This window comes from Eleutherodactylus coqui, chromosome 9 (assembly GCF_035609145.1).
Source record: "Eleutherodactylus coqui strain aEleCoq1 chromosome 9, aEleCoq1.hap1, whole genome shotgun sequence".
Lineage (NCBI taxonomy): Eukaryota > Metazoa > Chordata > Amphibia > Anura > Eleutherodactylidae > Eleutherodactylus > Eleutherodactylus coqui.
In genome coordinates this window covers 91,384,196-91,404,366 of record NC_089845.1, presented here as the reverse complement: position 1 = coordinate 91,404,366, position 20,171 = coordinate 91,384,196, and the positions used below count along the sequence as shown (strand labels likewise).

The window sequence follows — 20,171 nt, the reverse complement described above, 5'->3', positions numbered from 1 at the left end:
GAACAGTTTTTATAGGTTACTGTATATACAACAATTTACAGGATTACAAGGATTTTGTATCTTTCTTGCAAAAAGGAAAAACGTCAAATAGAAGAATAAAAGAAAGAAAAAAAATCTTTTCAAAAGGAAAAACAAAGCAAAACAAAAAACTTCAGTGAGATCCATAAGGATTAGTTTACATCACAGTCAATTCCCCCTTAGATCCTTAGATGTCAGGCCAGCCATTCCAAATTATAAAAAACAAAACCTTAAAAGAACATGCCTTATTATTACAACTGCCGTCTATATGTCTTCCTGGGACATATGGATATCATAGAGAGAAGTCCCCTCTGAGCCAGAGCAGAAAGCCACTGCCAAAAAACCCTTTATTTGCACACTAATGGATTCTGTCTGTACATTACATGAACAGATTGCCAGACCCCCAGAAATGACATTTAGCACCCATCTACAGAATGGCTAGGCGATAAATGGAGCATGCACGTTGCAGCTCCATTCAAACGTTATAGCGCTGACGGAGACGGCTTTGCCCCATCTTTCCAATGCACAGCTCCAAATCACCTGCATAGAATAAAATGAATACACTCTGTCTGCCCAAAATCACCGCTATGAGGATCTTAGACATTATATAGGATCGCCCATTGACTTCTACAGACTGATTTGGTAATGGGACTAAAAGGTTATCTAATAAAGTGGGGGGGAGTGTTAGTATCCTTACGCATGTTTATATTCCTTGGTTTGTTGGGGTCCCTTGGTCTGCTTGTTCACATATCTAGATTAGTCTCTGTTAGTTCTCACATCTTTATCTAGATTAGTCTCTGTTAGTTCTCACGTCTTTGGCAATGGAAGTGGAACTATGAAGACATTTTTAACCAGAACTTAATATTTCCCACTTTTTACTCCATCCGCACTTCTCAACCAGGACAGACCTAGGTAAACCCTCCGGGTTAAAGCAATTGATTCAATTACATATATCTGAGACTTCATCATTTGCTCCAATTTTCCACCCCCTCCCTTTCAGCTTTGGGAGCTGATTTTCAGCATTTGGCTTCTTGTTTTTAAAGTACCCTTGTAGTAAAAAATCAGACTATGGTCCACATTTTAGAAGACAATTCAATTTTTTTTAATGTGTTTATACTTTAATATGTTTTGTGCTTTACTTGAGTTATATGTATATTCATTAGAGATGAGCGAACGTGTTCTTCCGAGCTTGATATTCGTGCGAATATTAGGGTGTTCGGGATGTTCGTTATTCGTAACGAACACCATGCGGTGTTCTGGTTACTTTCACTTCCTTCCCTGAGACGTTAGCGCGCTTTTTTTGGCCAATTGAAAGACAGGGAAGGCATTACAACTTCCCCCTGTGACGTTCAAGCCCTATACCACCCCCCTGCTGTGAGTGGCTGGGAAGATCAGGTGTCACCCGAACATAAAAGTCGGCCCCTCCCGCGGTTCGGCTCAGATGCCATGTGAGTTAGTGAGGGACAGTGCTGTTTGTACCGGAGCTGCTGTAGGGAAAGAATTGGTAGTTAGTGTAGGCTTCAAGACCCCCCAAAGGTCCTTATTAGGGCCACTGATAGCTGTGTGTTGGCTGCTGTTAGCAGTGCCATTTTTTTTTCCTCAAAATCGGCTCTGCAGAGCGTTGCACCCGGCATTAGGGACAGAAGTGCTGCATAGGCAGGGAGAGTGTTAGGAGTGAGTGTAGCCTTCAAGAACCTCAACGGTCCTTTCTAGGGCCATATTTATCCGTGTGCAGTACTGTCCAGGCTGCTGTTAGCTGTGCTGCATTTTTTTTTGCTTCTCAAAATCGCCTCTGCAGAGCATTCCACCCTCCATTGATACTGCAGGGAAAGAATTGTATAGGCAGGGCCACAACACAGTTGTTATTCATTGAATATACGCAGTGCTGCCTTTTGGTGCAAAAAAACGGAAAATAATTCTATTTGTCCTGCCTCTGTCCGTCCTAAGGGCGGTGGACACGTGTCGGCTGCGTGTGCAACGTTTAAAAATCAGACGCACCCAGCTACGTTTTACTCCTGGCTTCGCCATTTGCTTTCCTTAATTGGGAAAAAAAATACCTGCTCTGCCAGAGTTAATAACTCTGCTACCCTCACGTTCTGTGACACATTAGCAGGGACACAGCACAGTTATTAAACTTCTCATGTTCATTGAATATACGCAGTGCTGCCTTTTGCTTGTAAAACAAGTGAAAATAATTCTATTTGTCCTGCCTCTGTCCGTCCTAACGCCGGTGGACACGTGTCGGCTGCGAGTGCAACCTGTGAAAATCATACGCACCCAGCTACGTTTTACTCCTGGCTTTGCCATTTGCTTTCCTTAATTGGGAAAAAAAATACCTGCTCTGCCACAGTTAATAACTCTGCTACCCTCACGTTCTGTGACACATTAGCAGGAAAACAGCACAGTTATTAAACTTCTCATGTTCATAGAATATACGCAGTGCTGCCTTTTGGTGCAAAAAAACGGAAAATAATTCTATTTGTCCTGCCTCTGTCCGTACTAACGCCGGTGGACACGTGTCGGCTGCGTGTGCAACCTGTAAAAATCATACGCACCCAGCTACGTTTTACTCCTGGCTTCGCCATTTGCTTTCCTTAATTGGGAAAAAAAATACCTGCTCTGCCACAGTTAATAACTCTGCTACCCTCACGTTCTGTGACACATTAGCAGGAAAACAGCACAGTTATTAAACTTCTCATGTTCATAGAATATACGCAGTGTTGCCTTTTGGTGCAAAAAAACGGAAAATAATTCTATTTGTCCTGCCTCTGTCCGTACTAACGCCGGTGGACACGTGTCGGCTGCGTGTGCAACCTGTAAAAATCATACGCACCCAGCTACGTTTTACTCCTGGCTTCGCCATTTGCTTTCCTTAATTGGGAAAAAAAATACCTGCTCTGCCACAGTTAATAACTCTGCTACCCTCACGTTCTGTGACACATTAGCAGGAAAACAGCACAGTTATTAAACTTAGATTATTCATTCACTAGAGGCAGTGGGGCCTTTCGTTTTCAAAAAAGGGAAAAAATTATATTGGCCTGCAGTCTTGCGCCAATTTATTAGCTGCCTGTGAAATCAAATCACTGGTAATACAGCATGCTGAGGGGTAGGGGTAGGCCTAGAGAACGTGGACGCGGCCGAGGACGCGGAGGGCCAAGTCAGGGTGTGGGCACAGGCCAAGCTCCTGATCCAGGTGTGTCGCAGCCGACTGCTGCGCGATTAGGAGAGAGGCACGTTTCTGGTGTCCCCACATTCATCGCCCAATTAATGGGTCCACGCGGGAGACGGTTATTAGAAAATGAGCAGTGTGAGCAGGTCCTGTCCTGGATGGCAGAAAGTGCTTCGAGCAACCTATCGTCTACCCGCAGTTCTGCGCCGTCCACTGCTGCCAATCCGAATCCTCTGTCTGCTGCTCCTCCTTCCTCCCAGCCTCCTCACTCCACTACAATAACACCTGCTCAGGAGCGGGAACACTCCCAGGAACTGTTCTCGGGCCCCTGCTTAGATTGGGCAGCAGCGGTTCCTCTCCCACCAGAGGAGTTTATCGTCACTGATGCCCAACCATTCGAAAGTTCCCGGGGTCCGGGGGAAGAGGCTGGGGACTTCCGCCAACTGTCTCAACAACTTTCTGTGGGTGAGGAGGACGATGACGATCAGACACAGTTGTCTTGCAGTGAGGTAGTAGTAAGGGCAGTAAGTCCGAGGGAGCAGCGCACAGAGGATTCGGAGGAAGAGCAGCAGGACGATGAGGTGACTGACCCCACCTGGTGTGCAACGCGTACTCAGGAGGACAGGTCTTCAGAGGGGGAGTCAAGGGCATCAGCAGGGCAGGTTGCAAGAGGCAGTGCGGTGGCCAGGGGTAGAGGCAGGGCCAGACCGAATAATCCACCAAGTGTTTCCCAAAGCGCCCCCTCGCGCCATGCCACCCTGCAGAGGCCGAGGTGCTCTAAGGTCTGGCAGTTTTTCACAGAGACGCCTGACGACCGACGAACAGTGGTGTGCAACCTTTGTCGCGCAAAGCTCAGCCGGGGAGCCAACACCAACAGCCTCACCACCACCACCATGCGCAGACATATGATGGCCAAGCACCCCGCAAGGTGGGACGAAGGCCGTTCAGCGCCTCCGGTTTGCACCCCTGCCTCTCCCCCTGTGCCCCAACCTGCCACTGAGATGCAACCCCCCTCTCAGGACACAGGCACTACCGCCTCATGGCCTGCACCCACACCCTCACCTCCGCTGTCCTCGGCCCCATCCAGCAGTGTAGTTCAGCGCACCGTCCAGCCGTCGCTTGCGCAACTGTTGGAGCGCAAGCGCAAGTACGCCGCCACGCACCCGCACGCTCAAACGTTAACCGTCCGCATAGCAAAATTCATCAGCCTTGAGATGCTGCCGTATAGGGTTGTGGAAACGGAGTCCTTCAAAAGTATCATGGAGGCGGCGGCCCCGCGCTACTCAGTTCCCAGTCGCCACTACTTTTCCCGATGTGCCGTCCCAGCCCTGCACGACCACGTCTCCCGCAACATTGTACGCGCCCTCACCAACGCGGTTACTGCCACGGTCCACTTAACTACGGACACGTGGACAAGCACAGGCGGGCAGGGCCACTACATCTCCCTGACAGCACATTGGGTGAATTTAGTGGAGGCTGGGACAGAGTCAGAGCCTGGGACCGCTCATGTCCTACCCACCCCCAGAATTGCGGGCCCCAGCTCGGTGGTGGTATCTGCGGAGGTGTATGCTTCCCCCACTAAAGCACCCTCCTCCTCCTCTGTCTCGCAATCAAGATGTGTTAGCAGCAGCATGTCGCCAGCAGTCGGTGTCGCGCGGTGTGGCAGCACAGCGGTGGGCAAGCGTCAGCAGGCCGTGCTGAAACTACTCAGCTTAGGCGATAAGAGGCACACGGCCCACGAACTGCTGCAGGGTCTGACACAGCAGACCGACCGCTGGCTTGCGCCGCTGAGCCTCCAACCGGGCATGGTCGTGTGTGACAACGGCCGTAACCTGGTGGCGGCTCTGCAGCTCGGCAGCCTCACGCACGTGCCATGCCTGGCCCACGTCTTTAATTTGGTGGTTCAGCGGTTTCTGAAAAGCTACCCACGCTTGTCAGACCTGCTCGTAAAGGCGCGCCGGCTCTGCGCACATTTTCGCAAGTCCCACACGGACGCTGCCACCCTGCGCACCCTGCAACATCACTTTAAGCTGCCAGTGCACCGACTGCTGTGCGACGTGCCCACACGGTGGAACTCTACGCTCCACATGTTGGCCAGGCTCTATGAACAACGTAGAGCTATAGTCGAATACCAACTCCAACATGGGCGGCGCAGTGGGAGTCAGCCTCCTCAATTCCTTTCAGAAGAGTGGGCCTGGTTGGCAGACATCTGCCAGGTCCTTGGTAATTTTGAGGAGTCTACCCAGGTGGTGAGCGGCGATGCTACAATCATTAGCGTCACCATTCCTCTGCTATGCATCTTGAGAAATTCCCTGCAAACCATAAAGGCAGCTGCTTTGCGCTCGGAAACGGGGGCGGGGGAAGACAGTATGCCGCTGGATAGTCAGGGCACCCTCCTGTCTATTTCTCAGCGCGTACAGGAGGAGGAGGAGGAGCATGAGGAGGATGAGGAGGAGGGGGAAGAGACAGCTTGGGCCGCTGCTGACGGTACACCGGCTGATTGCCTGTCATCCTTTCAGCGTGTATGGCCTGAGGAGGAGGAGGAGGAGGATCCTGAAAGTGATCTTCCTAGTGAAGACAGCCATGTGTTGCGTACAGGTACCCTGGCACACATGGCTGACTTCATGTTAGGATGCCTTTCTCGTGACCCTCGCGTTGCACGCATTCTGGCCACGACGGATTACTGGGTGTACACACTGCTCGATCCACGGTATAAGGAGAATCTGCCCACTCTGATTCCCGAAGAGGAAAGGGGTTCGAGAGTGTTGCTATACCACAGGACCCTTGCGGACAAGCTGATGGTAAAATTCCCAGCCGACAGCGCTAGTGGCAGAAGGCGCAGTACCGAGGGCAAGGTAGCAGGGGATGTGCGTAGATCGAGCAGCATGTACATCCCAGGCAGTGCAACAGTCTTTAAGGGCCTGGCCAGCTTTATGGCTCCCCACCAAGACTGTGTCACCGCTCCCCAGTCACGGCTGAGTCGGCGGGAGCACTGTAAAAGGATGGTGAGGGAGTACGTAGCGGATCGCACGACCATCCTTGGTGACGCCTCTGCCCCCTACAACTACTGGGTGTCGAAGCTGGACACGTGGCCTGAACTAGCCCTGTATGCCCTTGAGGTGCTTGCTTGTCCTGCGGCTAGCGTGTTGTCGGAGAGGGTGTTTAGTGCGGCTGGGGGAATCATCACAGATAAGCGTAGCCGCTTGTCAACCGACAGTGCCGACAGGCTAACACTCATCAAGATGAACAAAGGCTGGATTTCGCCAGACTTCTGTTCTCCACCAGCGGACAGCAGCGATACGTAAGCCATACGTAGGCTGCACCCGCGGATGGAAGCTACGTTCTCTCTCACCATCCAAAACGGGGACATTTCTGCTTCATCAATCTGTGTCTAATATTCCTCCTCCTCCTCCTCCTGAAACCTCACGTAATCACGCTGAACGGGCAATTTTTCTTAGGGCCACAAGGCTCACTCAAATAATTTTTCTGAACAATTTTTATAAGTTTCAATGCGCTTAAAAGCGTTGGAACTTTAACTTGAACCAATTTTTCGTTACACTGGGCTGCCTCCAGGCCTAGTTACCACTTAAGCCACATTAACCAAAGCGATTAATGGGTTTCAGCTGCCCTCTTGGCTGGCCATGGCCAATTTTTGGGATGTACATTAGTACTGTTGATACAGCAATTTTTGTGGGCCCTCGCCTACAGTGTAATCAAATTAATTTTTAGCCCACCTGCATTACAGCTGACGTTACCTCAGCTGTGTTGGGCAATGCAATGGGATATTTTTATGTACCGCCAGTGGGTTCCAGGGAGCCACCCATGCTGTAGGTGCACACGGAGTTTTTAATACATCTGTCCACTTCTAAAGAACCCCAGTCTGACTGGGGCATGCAGTGTGGGCCGAAGCCCACCTGCATTATGCATGACATTACTACCTCAGCTGTGTTGGGCAATGCAATGGGATATTTTTGTGTACCGCCGGTGGGTTCCAGGGAGCCACCCATGCTGTAGGTGCACACAGAGTTTTTAACACATCTGTACACTTGTAAAGAACCCCAGTCTGACTGGGGCATGCAGTGTGGGCCGAAGCCCACCTGTATTACGCACGACATTACTACCTCAGCTGTGTTGGGCAATGCAATGGGATATTTCTATGTACCGCCGGTGGCTTCCTGGCACCCACCCATGCTGTCGGTCCACAGGGACTTCACAATAGGGAGTTGTACCTGCCTGTGTCTATGAATTAAAAAGCCCGGTCTGACTGGGGCATGCAGACACCTTGACAGAATGAATAGTGTGTGGCACATAGGTTCCCCATTGCTATGCCTACGTGTGCAGCTCCTGATGGCGGTGGCACAGGATTCTATTTCTCATTGCTTCTGTACAGCATTGTGGGCTATCGCCCCGCCACTTTTAAAGAGGGTCGCTGCCTAGCCATGCCAACCCTCTGCAGTGTGTGCCTGCGGTTCCTCCTCATGGCAGACGCACTTCTAAATAGACATGAGGGTGGTGTGGCATGAGGGCAGCTGAAGGCTGCGCAGGGACACTTTGGTGTGCGCTGTGGGGGGGAGGGGGGCGGTTGGTCAGCATGTAACCCAGGAGAAGTGGCAGCGGAGTGTCATCCAGGCAGTGATTGTGCTTTGTTGTAGCTAGTGTGGTGCTTAGCAAAGGTATGCCATGCTAATGAGGGCTTTTCAGAAGTAAAAGTTGTTGGGAGGGGGGGGGGGGCCCACTCTTGCCGGTATTGTGGCTTAATAGTGGGACCTGTGAACTTGAGATGCAGCCCAACATGTAGCCCCTCGCCTGCCCTATCCGTTTCTGTGTCATTCCCATCACTTTCTTGAATTGCCCAGATTTTCACACATGAAAACCTTAGCGAGCATCGGCGAAATATCAAAATGCTCGGGTCGCCCATTGACTTCAATGGGGTTCGTTGTTCGAAACGAACCCTCGAGCATCGCGGGAAGTTCGTTCCGAATAACGAACACCCGAACATTTTGGTGTTCGCTCATCTCTAATATTCATGTTGCTAACACTGTCAGGTAGATTGGGTATTGTAAAATAGTATAGTATATACGTTTGACATATCTGTAGTAGTCCATGGTGTAATCGAGCTTTGAGAAGAAAGAATCTTTTCGATTAAATGTTCCCCTATATTAATTCCCTTTACTTATTCCTGCTTTTTGCACATCTACTCACTTATGTACCTTTATAGCCTGATACACATAGATTTACAGGCTTATATTTGTACTCGTACGCAGATGAATTCACTTCCTAAATACTAAACTTTTCTGTTGAACTTTATCAAAAATTATTTTAATGTTATTTTTTTATTGTATTTATTTTTCCTCAAAATATCAAAGATTGTTTTTAATGTCCTCCTGATAAAATTCTAAACATGATTTCTCTTTTTCTATAACCCAGCATAAAAACATTGCACACATTTTTTTCTACATATTTTATGTTCTCAGGTTTATTTTAGACATTTGCATTTAAACACAATGTACAATAAATCTAATATACACATATTTATTGCAGCTAATAAGATATACACACAACATTTCAGATATATGATATAAACGCAAGTCTATTGATATATGGGCTTTATATTGTCATATACACTCATTTTAATTTTATTTGTTCCGTCATGTTTTCTGTTCGTATCTCCCTCTCCCCCTTCCCTTCTTACCATACGTATCCACTTTTAGTGCACAACACTCATTCTTTAAATATATGTCATTACCATTCTTATACACGTGTGTACCCTACCAGGGCAACTGAGGGTTTTCTTTTTACCCCAAAATATGTTTTATAACATAGGGTCAATACAGAATTTTTAAAAAGTCTGATTTATATATCCTGCATTTGAGTCTAGTTTCAAATCCGACAGTTTGCACCGTCACCAGAGTTTTTTCCCCTCCACATTAAGAAGTGACAGGTCGCTTTTTTCTGCAACAGAAATACATTGCTCAGCACTTACACACATTTAATACCTGAATAAAATTGCACAACCATGGTTTATACTGATTGCAGAAAAATGCAAGATTTTTAGTGCACATTTTGATCAAAACATGTGGGCCCATCCTTAACATCCAGATTAACCTTATTGGTTCATGCCAAATACATTGCATTTTTATGGGGTTAGCATAAACTGTGCCATTTTTTCAGATATTAAATGTGTATGCGTATGATTGCTGAGGTGGGTGTTTCTCTTGTTGAATATTTGATAGCAATGGCTTACATATTGCACTTTCAATCTGCTGAAAGTGCAGACTTTATTTTTTTATGCATTGCATCGCTGGAGAATTGGCTGCCTTCACTTTTTTTTTGCACTCCATTCACTCATCTGTCTCAGGTGTTTTAATAAGTTTATAGCTAGGTATTCTACTTTTCCTGAATCTGTTCAAAGGCTTTGGGCCCAAATAGTAGTCTTTTCGAATTAGGAACCAGTTTGCCTGGACATGGAGGATGGGCTCACAGGTGTTGATCAAAATATGAACTCAAAACCATGCATTTTTATGCAGTTAGTATAAATCATTCTGCAATTTGATTTAGATATTAATTGTATGTATATAAGTACTAGGGTGCATTTTTCTCTTATTGTATTTGTTGCAGCCATGGCTTATGGGCACCATCGCATTTATTTGTTGGAAGTGACAACTTTGTTTTTTGTATACCTTTTTCTGCAACACAGAGCCACGTAGACTACAGCACACATTTAAATTCAAATTCAGCAAAATCTACATGGCATCAGTGTAACTTCCACATGGCAAAATATTCAATGTGAACATGGACTGGGACAGGCTACTCAGCAGTAGCCAGACTGAAAGGGAGAGCAAGAACAACTAGATTCACAACAGGTTTGTGCTCATTTTCATGTACAGAAAGGGAAGAGGGACCTGCGGGAGATCAACTAAACACACTATGCTGTACAATACATACAAAAATGGTCATTCTGTAAATGTAGTATAAATAGATTGCTGCTGACACAAAACATACCTATTACACACATATATATATATATATATACACACACACACACACGTTACTCATCCAATATACCCATTACACACACATATATACATGTTACTCATCCAATATTCCCATTACACGCATATATATACACATTACATACAAATATTTAAACTACACACATACAGTAGATATACGCAAATATTACAAAAATAATTCTAATTATAAAATATTCACATTGAATAGATCTGTCAACCAAAATTATACATGTTGCTATACTTTTCATATATGTTCGAATCCATTTAAATGCATATTACAAGCAAAACTGGAAAAGCACAATAAATTACTACATCAACTTGTCCCTAAATTGTAGGTTTGCTACACAGTTTCTCTCTGGTGTCGTGGTTCTTCAGGGAGTATAAAATGGACATAAACCTGATGCAAAAAATCTAAACAAATTAATTTCTTAGGGTTTGAGCAGGGGCGTAACTATAGAGGATGCAGGGGATGCGGTTGCACCCGGGCTCAGGAGCCTTAGGGGGCCCATAAGACCTCTCTTCTCCATATACGAAGCCCGGTACTTTGAATAAAGCATTATAGTTGGGGGCCCTCTTACAGGTTTTGCATTGGGGCCCATGAGCTTCAAGTTACGCCTCTGGGTTCGAGTGCCCATATCCACAACCACAGGCAGATTTTGGCTGATTGATAAGTGGTACCGGTATCTTGATTTGTCAGTTCAAGCAATATAATGGGTCCAGGTACCACACGGAATCATCTGAGATCCACCTGTGGTTGTGGCGGAGAGATCAGATGCATTGGACTGAGTTTCTATCGATTACTCTCTATTCTAGCAAAGTTCATAGGAAGAATTTATTAAGACTGGCATTTCATATGCTGATCTTAATATGAACCCTGCTGGAGTTAGATGCGCAGTAAGTGCAGCTGATCATAATTTCTAGCTGTTCAATTTAAGGAGATATTTGCAATTTCCTTTACAATGCAAGAAAATTTTGCAGCACACTTAGAATAGCTGTATAAGCCATTTTCCTCTGTGTAATCAGCAAGTGATCATTACAGGCTCAGCAGCGTGTCCACATTTTAGGTTCAAGGGTGTGAATGTTTAGAGAGATTGAGCTGATCAGTGAGCAATTTACTTTCCAATTTTTGTAGTCTAATACGCAAAGTTCTCAGCCAATATTAACTCCAACTCAACCAACCTGGATAAATACTGTACTCTTGCATAATCTAGTCTTCTCACACCACATCCATACTGTCCCGGAAACCACCACCGTTCAGAGGTTGTGTGCACACGGCGGTATTACCGATCCTCAAAGTTTAGAGTTATAAAGAGCCAAAATACAACAGTCATTAAAGTCTCAGGCTGTACTGTAGTTCTGAGGTCTTCAATTTCAATCTAAGGCATGCAAAGATTTTCTATTAGATTCTGCTGAATCAAAAAAATGCTTTATGCCTTCGGACTCTGCATTCCAAAGCATTCTCCTCAAGCAGCAGTATACAATATGGAGCCTCAGGGACCCCGTATAGACTCAGGGCACATGGCTTGGATGTGTGGAACAGGTCTATGGCTTATGCAGCATTGCATTCCTCTGCATATTATGCCCTCAAGACAGTGGAGAGCTGAGTGATTTAAAAACATTACTTCTTCTACGCAGTATTAGTGTTTCTCTCATTGTTTTAGATTATGGGCCAGGTTCGAAAAAACAACTCATAGGAAGAGAAGAACACTGAAACAAGTTACAGGAAAAAAATATTTTAAAAAAAGGATGCCGTCGTCCGTTTAGGTCAGTTGACCTGGGGTCGGGCTAGGCCAGTCATCTGTAACATGCTGAAAGTGCCCAAATAATTTATATGTTTAACCTGTCTGAGGTTGCAGCAAATGTGGATTTCTACAGTAATATTGAGGACATCTCCTGCATATCCTTAATGACCTGAGCCCTCTCCAAGAAGGAGGTCACCGAAAGGGGCTGCAGCTGCGGAAAACCCAAGTTCTGCATTTTAAGAAATAACACCTTCCCACCTCCCTCCACCCAAACAGAAAAACTAAACTATATTGCTGATTTAGGCCGCCTGCAGACGGCCGGGTCGAATCCCGCTGCGGGAATTCTCGCAGCAGGACCCGAGCCCCTGCAGGGACCAGTGCAGCACTCACCTCTCCTGCAGCTCCGGCTCTCTGATGTGACGGCTGCCGGCCAGCCGGCACATGCGCAGAGAGTAGCCGACGGCCCGGGAGTGACATTTCTGTGCTGCCCTCCGCACAGAAATAGAGCATGCCACAGTTTGTTTTCCACATGCATTTGCACGCAAACAAACCGCGGCTGTCTGCATAGGATTGCGTATTGTAATGCAATCCTATGCAGGCGAGCAGGGGTGGACATTCTGTAGGAAATCCCGCTGCAGAATTTCCGCCTGTGTGCAGGGGGCCTTACTGTCTAATAGTTAGCCTTAAAATGTGCCAGATTTATCACAGCGCCAAATGCTGGATGATAAATCTGCCGTATCTTTAGACTGTGTAGTCTAACTTTATACTGCCTATTAGGTGGCTTAGTTAATGCTAACGTTTTGTGGTATGATGTCAGATTTAAGTCACACCCCTTTCCAAGAAGCTGCACTGCTTTGGCGGCTGGGGTGGGAAAAAAAAAACTGAAAAAATGTCTGAAAGGGTCTTAAACAGATGGTAAATGTGGAGAAAAGCATGTAAGACAGTTCCTGGGGCAATTTATGCAAGAACACGGACAAATTTTTAGTAAAAACTGTCTTTGTCCAAGTAGACTTCAGTATTTTACTGTAGATTTTAATATGCAGTATTTTTGTACAGAAAGATAAAAGTTTGGTACAGTGTTAGTCAGTAGAAAAAAAATATTGCCCTCCGTAAGGCTAAGGGTACATGGACCTAATTTGGAGCCCTATGCTGTCAGTGTAATTCCATGGACAGCACGAGGCCCCATTATAGTCTGTGAGGCTATTACACTGCAACACCTTTTCACATGAACCCATGGTCCGCATAAAACTCATAGCAGTATCTATTCCGGTCTGTTTCATGGACAAGAAATAGGACATACAGTGGCCATGAATGTGTTGTCTGTATATATCGGATAGCACATGAATGAGTGTGCCCCTAGCCTTAGATAAACATAGTAAATGGTTACGTCTGCATAGGACGTGCTGGACCAGCAACTGCAGATATGCACAATACTTGCTCACAGTGCTGTGGCCAAAACAAACTGACAAATAAATGGGAAGTCTTTCCCTAAATACGTGACGACAAGGGAGAGGGCCCTGCCTAACACGGCAGACTGATCGCGTCGACAGATGCGGGCCTGCACTCGTTCCTGGGACCTAAATAACCCTACTTGGCCAAACTGATAAAGGACAAAATTAAAACACAGCACTTAGCTTTAGTAGAATAAGCCGCGGCACACAGAGCAGTCCGAAGTAAAGCACTGTGGACACCACGCTGACCACGGGAGCTACTGTCAGCTCAGATAGCGAGCAAATTACACTGTACTGCACCTTAGCTTCCTATACATCCCAGTCAAATAGCTAGCTAATCAGCCACAGATGTGAGCACATTGCGTCACACCTACTAAGCTAGAAGGTGCAGAACCAGGTCTAAAACCTGCACCGGACTCTGTCAACCTGACAGCGATCTCCGCACTGCTGCAACAGTAATCTAGTAGAAATTACACCTTTTAATGGCCAACAAAAAGAAATTATAACAATGCAAGCTTTTGATACTACTTATATCTCTTCATCAGGCATAAATGATATACCAAAGCATCTGAAGAAACACATATATATATATATATATATACACACACACACAAAACAGACATATGATGGATTTGACATTCTAAAAAAACAGAAGCTTGGAGAATAAATCCTTGATTAGTCCAAAGAGAGGAATGTGCGGATTTTACTGTCTCTGGTCCACGAGCTCTCAAAAAGAATATATATTCAGAGGGTTAAAATATTGGTTTTCTGATGAAGATAATATAAATCGTAAACTGTAAAAAGTAAAAGGTTTAATTTTTGGAATAACTTTTTTTTTCTATTTCTTTACACATCAAATTACACTTGGTTGGTGTACAGTATTTGGTGTTCAAGATTTCTTACAGTTTCCAAGACATTTCTATTTGTAGTAGTATGAAGCCTGAAGTAGAGTTGTGGGGTTACATTTGGAAAACAAAATCCAGATCCACTCATGGATCTGGCATCATACAAATACAGTGGCAAGGAGTGGGGCTAACAGCTAGGTAAGGTATTCTATTTAGTGGGACCATTTGAAACGATTTGCTCAGCATAAGGCCCAGTTGTATGCATTAGTATGTCTATGCATTTGCCATTTAGTTCTATTAGTTTAATAAAAAAAAAAAAAAAAACACATCATGCTGCACAATACACTTTTTACATACAATTAGAATGTATATAACTATTGATACAGTTAAAAACAAACTACTGCGCTTTTTTTTTTTTAAAGGTATGCCAGAGAGAGACTCCATTGAGATAAGAGTCTGGATAATAGTCTGTGGGCACATTACAGAATTTCCTAGAGTATATGCAGAACATACTGGAAACATATGGTGTGGCCAGAGCCCAAAAATGGCTTATACATTCCCCATCACCTCTTCTTAAAAGTTTGACATACATCTTAGATCCGATTTGGCCAAGTCACTACAGATTATCATCTGCACATTTGACAATAAGCTTCTCTTTTTTGGCTAATGTTTAAATGTCACAATTTGTCTATGGATAGATGTTAGGTATAGCAGACAGGTCTGCTGGTCTGCCCTGTTTATCTGAGTTTGCATTTATTTTGCTCCAGCATCTCCAGAGTTAACACTTCCTTACTCCTACACCCAGCTGCTCCTGCAGTTTCTTCTGTGGCAACCCATCTCCAGTCAGTACCTGCTCACATCCTCTGTTCTAGTTGTAGGGATTTGATGGGGTTATTCTGTGCCCAGGTTCCTGCTTGGGGCCGTCCTTGTCAGGATGATTGCTCAGCTTATGTTAGGCAGGGACTTCCTATTCCTCACCAGTCCAGGGCTAGCTCAGTCCTAGTTTCTGTTTCATACCAAGCCATGCACAGAGAAGCTGTTGCTCCTGCCAAGTGTTTTCCACCTGCTCGGAGGGCCAACACAGCGGTTTCACACTTGCATACGTAACAATAGACAAACAGAAGTTTCCCAACACTTTGCAAAATAATCAGCATGGCAGGTGTTTAACATTTTACTCGCTTATGTGTTTTTTTTTTCTTCCCTATAACACTATTGATAATCCTCCCCCAGTGTCCATTGCAAGAACTAGTTTACTTGCAGAAAACATTCAATGAGAGGGTCTTTTCATGCGTCGCTTTTTTCTTTTAACACCTCAATTTTTGATGCCCTTTTTTTGCAACCAGAACCAGAAGTGGATCCAGCAGGAAGTGTAAGTCCTGCCTTCATACACTGGGGGAAATTGAAAAAGTGTTACACCCAGAAAGAGGGGCAGAAAATTTATGGAACTTGGATCAAAGTCTCTCCATATGAGAAGTATGTGTATTAGTATGCAACATTATGGGCCACTTTGTTATACAAAATGTCATATTGTTTTACTTTTCAAGTTAGAGTCAGAATCACCCAATGGACAACTGTAAATCAATTGCTTGAAGATAGGTTGCATTCTTTGACCCCCATGCAGCGAGTTCCATTAACCCAATTTCACTGCCAGCAAAGGCGAGCCCCGATTCTGTCTAGGGCAAAGTGATACTCGTCAACTTATTCAACTGCGTTTTGGCAAAAGGGCCCACCCTGCTGTGATTTCAGAGCGGCACACAGGCACAACCCCTGGAGTCAGGGTTTGGAGGGCAATCAGTTATGACTGCAGGACTGAGTTGGTGGTTGTTGAAGGCACAATGACTGCCTGCTAGTATGTGGACACCCTGTTGTCATACCAGCTAAAATGGTGTCTTCCAACAGGTTAATGCCTGTCCACATACTGTAGCCATTACAAAACATGCCTTGCAAAGTTTTACAACCATGGATTGGCCAGAGTAGTCCCTAGCTTTATCCCCAATAGAGCATGTCTTGGACACCATATGTAGATGCTCTGTGTTCCATAGCCACCCACCATAAACTGACATGGAGAAACCTGCTCCAACAAAACATCCACACACATTGATTCAGCGCCTGCGAGTATCCAAGAGTGTATAGGTGCTCACGATGGGCACACTTCTTACTGAAAATGGTATTGAATTCTAATAAAAACTTTGTCTGATTCATTCTAATTTAGCATTTAATCTGTGTATGACTCTACATATCTACCATGTTTCATGAAATTCCACCAATTCCCTTTGGGTGTAAAACTTTTAAATTCCACCAGTGTATTTCTCGTTCCTTTTGAATTCACTCCTGGCTTTCATTGAAAAAAAACAAACAAAAAACATTGCTGTTTTTTCAAAAAAATGATGAGTGAAACCTCTCACCCGAGGTTTGATAAATGCAATAACCTCTGCCATCCCTAGCAGGACAGTTTTGGTCAAAGACTTTGCTTGATTTTACACTTGCAGCATCTCTACAAGATCACGATGCCAACCTTAAACCAGTGAACCAAGGAAACCAATCATGTTCATAACTGGGCTGTGTTTTATTAATCAGATAGGACTCATGATCATGTCTCGCATATCCTTTCAGCTGACACTGTAAACGACAAAATGCATTTTAAAATGAATGTGGTGGTTTAATAACAGACAGACAAAAGTTACAATTTGCCTCATTTTGAATAGTTGGTAAAATTGGCTTTTTTTTTTTATAACATATACATTTTTTTTATTAAATATGTAAAAAGATAAAACGCAAGTTATTCACATATTCATAGACAAAAAATCCTACTCTATCATGCGACAAGTCATGTGTATGGTAAAATGAGTGTGGTACATCCGAATAAGACTCTTTCCATCTAATCAGGACTTCATTACCTATTTATATTTAACAATACATATGTTTACATTCCTTTCAGTTTACATTTCATATATAACTTTGTATGATGTGCTACCCAGAAAAATAAAAAAATATAACCGAAGAAAATACTGAAAGAAAGGGGGGAAAAAACAGGCATTGCAAATATACAGCAGTACAATCCATAGAAGACAGTCTCACTTAATTGTCAGTTCCCAAACCATCTCCACTTGGCTCTTTTAACATGCTGCTTCCGCATGACCTATACACAGGTAAGAAAGTCCTTTCGGGGGGGGGGGGGGGGGGGGGGTTGATCTAACTCTCATAATCACAATGCTTAAAGGTACCTTTACACAGGGCGATTATTGCCCGAATTCTTGCAGGAAACAGCAAATTTGGGTGATAATCAGCCCGGGTCGCCAATCAGGCATGGAGCGATAAATCACTCACCTCATCAGTCCGGAGCCACTCAAGGTTTGTGACTCCTGTTACTGTGAAAGGAGGCAAGCGGCTTCAACGACCTACGGCCAGCTCCACCTCCATTCGTTGAACTATCATCGCTCCTGTGCAAAGCATAGTCCTAGAGATGAGCGAGCACGCTTGGATAAAGCAGCTACTCGAGCGAGCATCGCTCTTCTCGAGTAACTGCTTACTGGTACGAGCAGGCTCGAGGGGGTGGCGGGGGTGAGCGGGGGACGGCAGGGGTAGAGTGAGAGATCTCTCTCTCCTCCCCCCCCCCCCCCGAGCCTGCTTGGACCAGTAAGCAGTTACTCGAGAAGAGCGATGCTCGCTCGAGTAACTGCTTTATCCTAGCGTGCTCGCTCATCTCTACATAGTACCAATAGTTGGGCGCTTATGTACCCAACAATCAACCCGTATTAAAAGGGACCTTAACAATTCACTAGATTCAAGGATATCAGTTGTCCGATAAACCTTCTGTTGTCGTAGGGTTGGGCAGACACCTCATCGGTTGTTTTGGGTTATTTGCTCATTTATAACCTCATTAGACAAGATCACTGACCGTTTTTTGTTGTTTTCTTTGCATTCTACACATTTATCAATATGCTTTCTGATACAAAATGGCTTCTACTACAGAGATACTTAAAGAATATACTAGAAGCTTCTATGATGCTTGATAAGAAGGCAATCATAAAAGCCTTTTACAAGCCAGCCAAACATCTGGTAAATTGCAGAGGTAGTACATATTAGGGACAGATGACATTATTACTGGTGTCATTGTATACTCAAGTCTATTAACACTGCATACAGAGAAATATAGTGCACCACGGCTGAACAAGCTTTGTTCATCTTATGCTATTGCCATATTGAATTACTGCATTTTGTGCTTAGGCGGATGTCAACTGACTGTGTACTTCTAGAGAAATCTTGTCACTGTATACTTTTGAACATGACCATTTCTGTATGTTTTCTAGCTTTTAGCTTGGCAGTTTGATGCCAATGTATTATGTAGCAGTCATAAAGCAAAATACAAATATCTTCAAGATGAGTGCTTAACTTGACCCATCAACAAAAAAATTGTCTCGCACTGGTCTGGGAAATTCTGGTGGCTTTCAGCAAATGTTTGCTAGAAGGAAAACTTGGAGAAAATTAACAGTTTTTTTCTAATAACTCAATATTGTTTAATAGCAAAACAGCGGAGAATCAGGACTATGTAGTTATACTATAATAAAAGAAAACCGTGTATACTGCATAGGATATCCCATCCGTACATCAACAGTAGGCCCTCTGGTGCATGGACCTGCATGTTTCAGGCCAACACCGTACCTCCTTAACTACTCCATGTATTGCAAATGGTTTCCTACTACTTGAACAGTAACAAAATAAAAATGTAATAAACTCTGAAAAAATATTACCAAAAAGTGTATTTTGTCAATAAAAGAGCCATATTGGGAAGTGTTGTATAGTTGAGATGTGAAAAATGTATGCAGCTCAGGAATCTAAGGTTTTATGTTCTACAAGACAAAAGAGAACATCCTGAGGACTATGGAAGACCTAGGAAGAAACACACTACCTTAAACAGAGGTCTCCAGCTCTCCTCTGATACTGGGAGACATGTGGCATCGGATGGGTGAATCTCTGCTCTTTTGTAAGATGGTGATCAGATCTTCACATATTGAATGCAGCGATTTCCCTTTAGTATATAGAAACCAAAACACAGCCCCTAAAACAGGTCAACACTTTCTCAGCTACATGCCAGCAACCCTTTCTCTTTAACAGGATACGTTAACATGGGACAGGTGTACGTTTCCATAATTTTTTTAATTTTTTTTTTTCTGTTTAACGTCGCACTTTTACATTCGTGATACGTGGTAGTGATGGTTCCTATGCATGACATGTATATATAAATATTGTACGATATTACAATTAGAAGCAAGCAGTTTGGAAAACGAAGAAATAGCTCAATTACAAATAAATAAAAAAATATGGGGAAAAAATTTGAAAACAATTTGAAACAGTCAAGTGGTTGAAGCTCTTGCAGAGTAGCCCCACGCCTTTCCGTCTTGCTTGGGCTGGAATACTTTCTGTAAACACGCCTTGGGAAAGTAACTGGTACAGAATGCAGTGGTTTTCTGGCGCTCACTATAGTACATTACATGGTAGGGGTGTGCCGAGAGTGACTGGCCACACATTGCTCTCTTGAAAGAAAGTTCCACGTGAAATGACAACAGTGAGGTGGGTGGAAAGGAGGAAGTGGGGGTCAGTATTCATCCTGCTGCTGTGGATCCTCCTGAACATGGTCATGCTCATCGCCATCATGATGGTCTGTTTGGCCCTCCTGGATAGGGAGTAAAAAGAATGATAGTTGTAATGACTTAAGGGAAAGCTAATATAAACAAGGAAGTCAACATTGGGGGGGGTAATAGGATGAACTCGATGGGCATGTTGTCCAACCATAGCAAGTTATCCCCTAACCCACAGGGAATGAGCACATACTCCATTCACTTCAATGGGAATTGTGGAGATAGTCAAGCACTTGAATCTCCAGCAGTCCCATTGAATTGTCCATGAGTATCCTCCACTGCCCACAGTTCGGG

At 44.5% G+C, this 20,171-nt stretch overlaps 1 protein-coding gene across 3 annotated transcripts in view; it reads right to left on the bottom strand.

Annotated features, from left to right (window-relative positions):
* Positions 1–17,880: 17,880 nt before the first annotated feature.
* The window catches only part of MAPRE2 (microtubule associated protein RP/EB family member 2), a 155,841-nt gene continuing 153,550 nt past the window's right edge, over positions 17,881–20,171 (bottom strand). For all 3 annotated transcript variants that reach the window (XM_066578065.1, XM_066578066.1, XM_066578064.1), the window contains one exon: positions 17,881–19,912. In XM_066578065.1, coding sequence (XP_066434162.1) covers positions 19,835–19,912 — 78 coding nt within the window. In that variant the 3' untranslated portion in view covers positions 17,881–19,834. The remainder of the gene's footprint in view (positions 19,913–20,171) is intronic.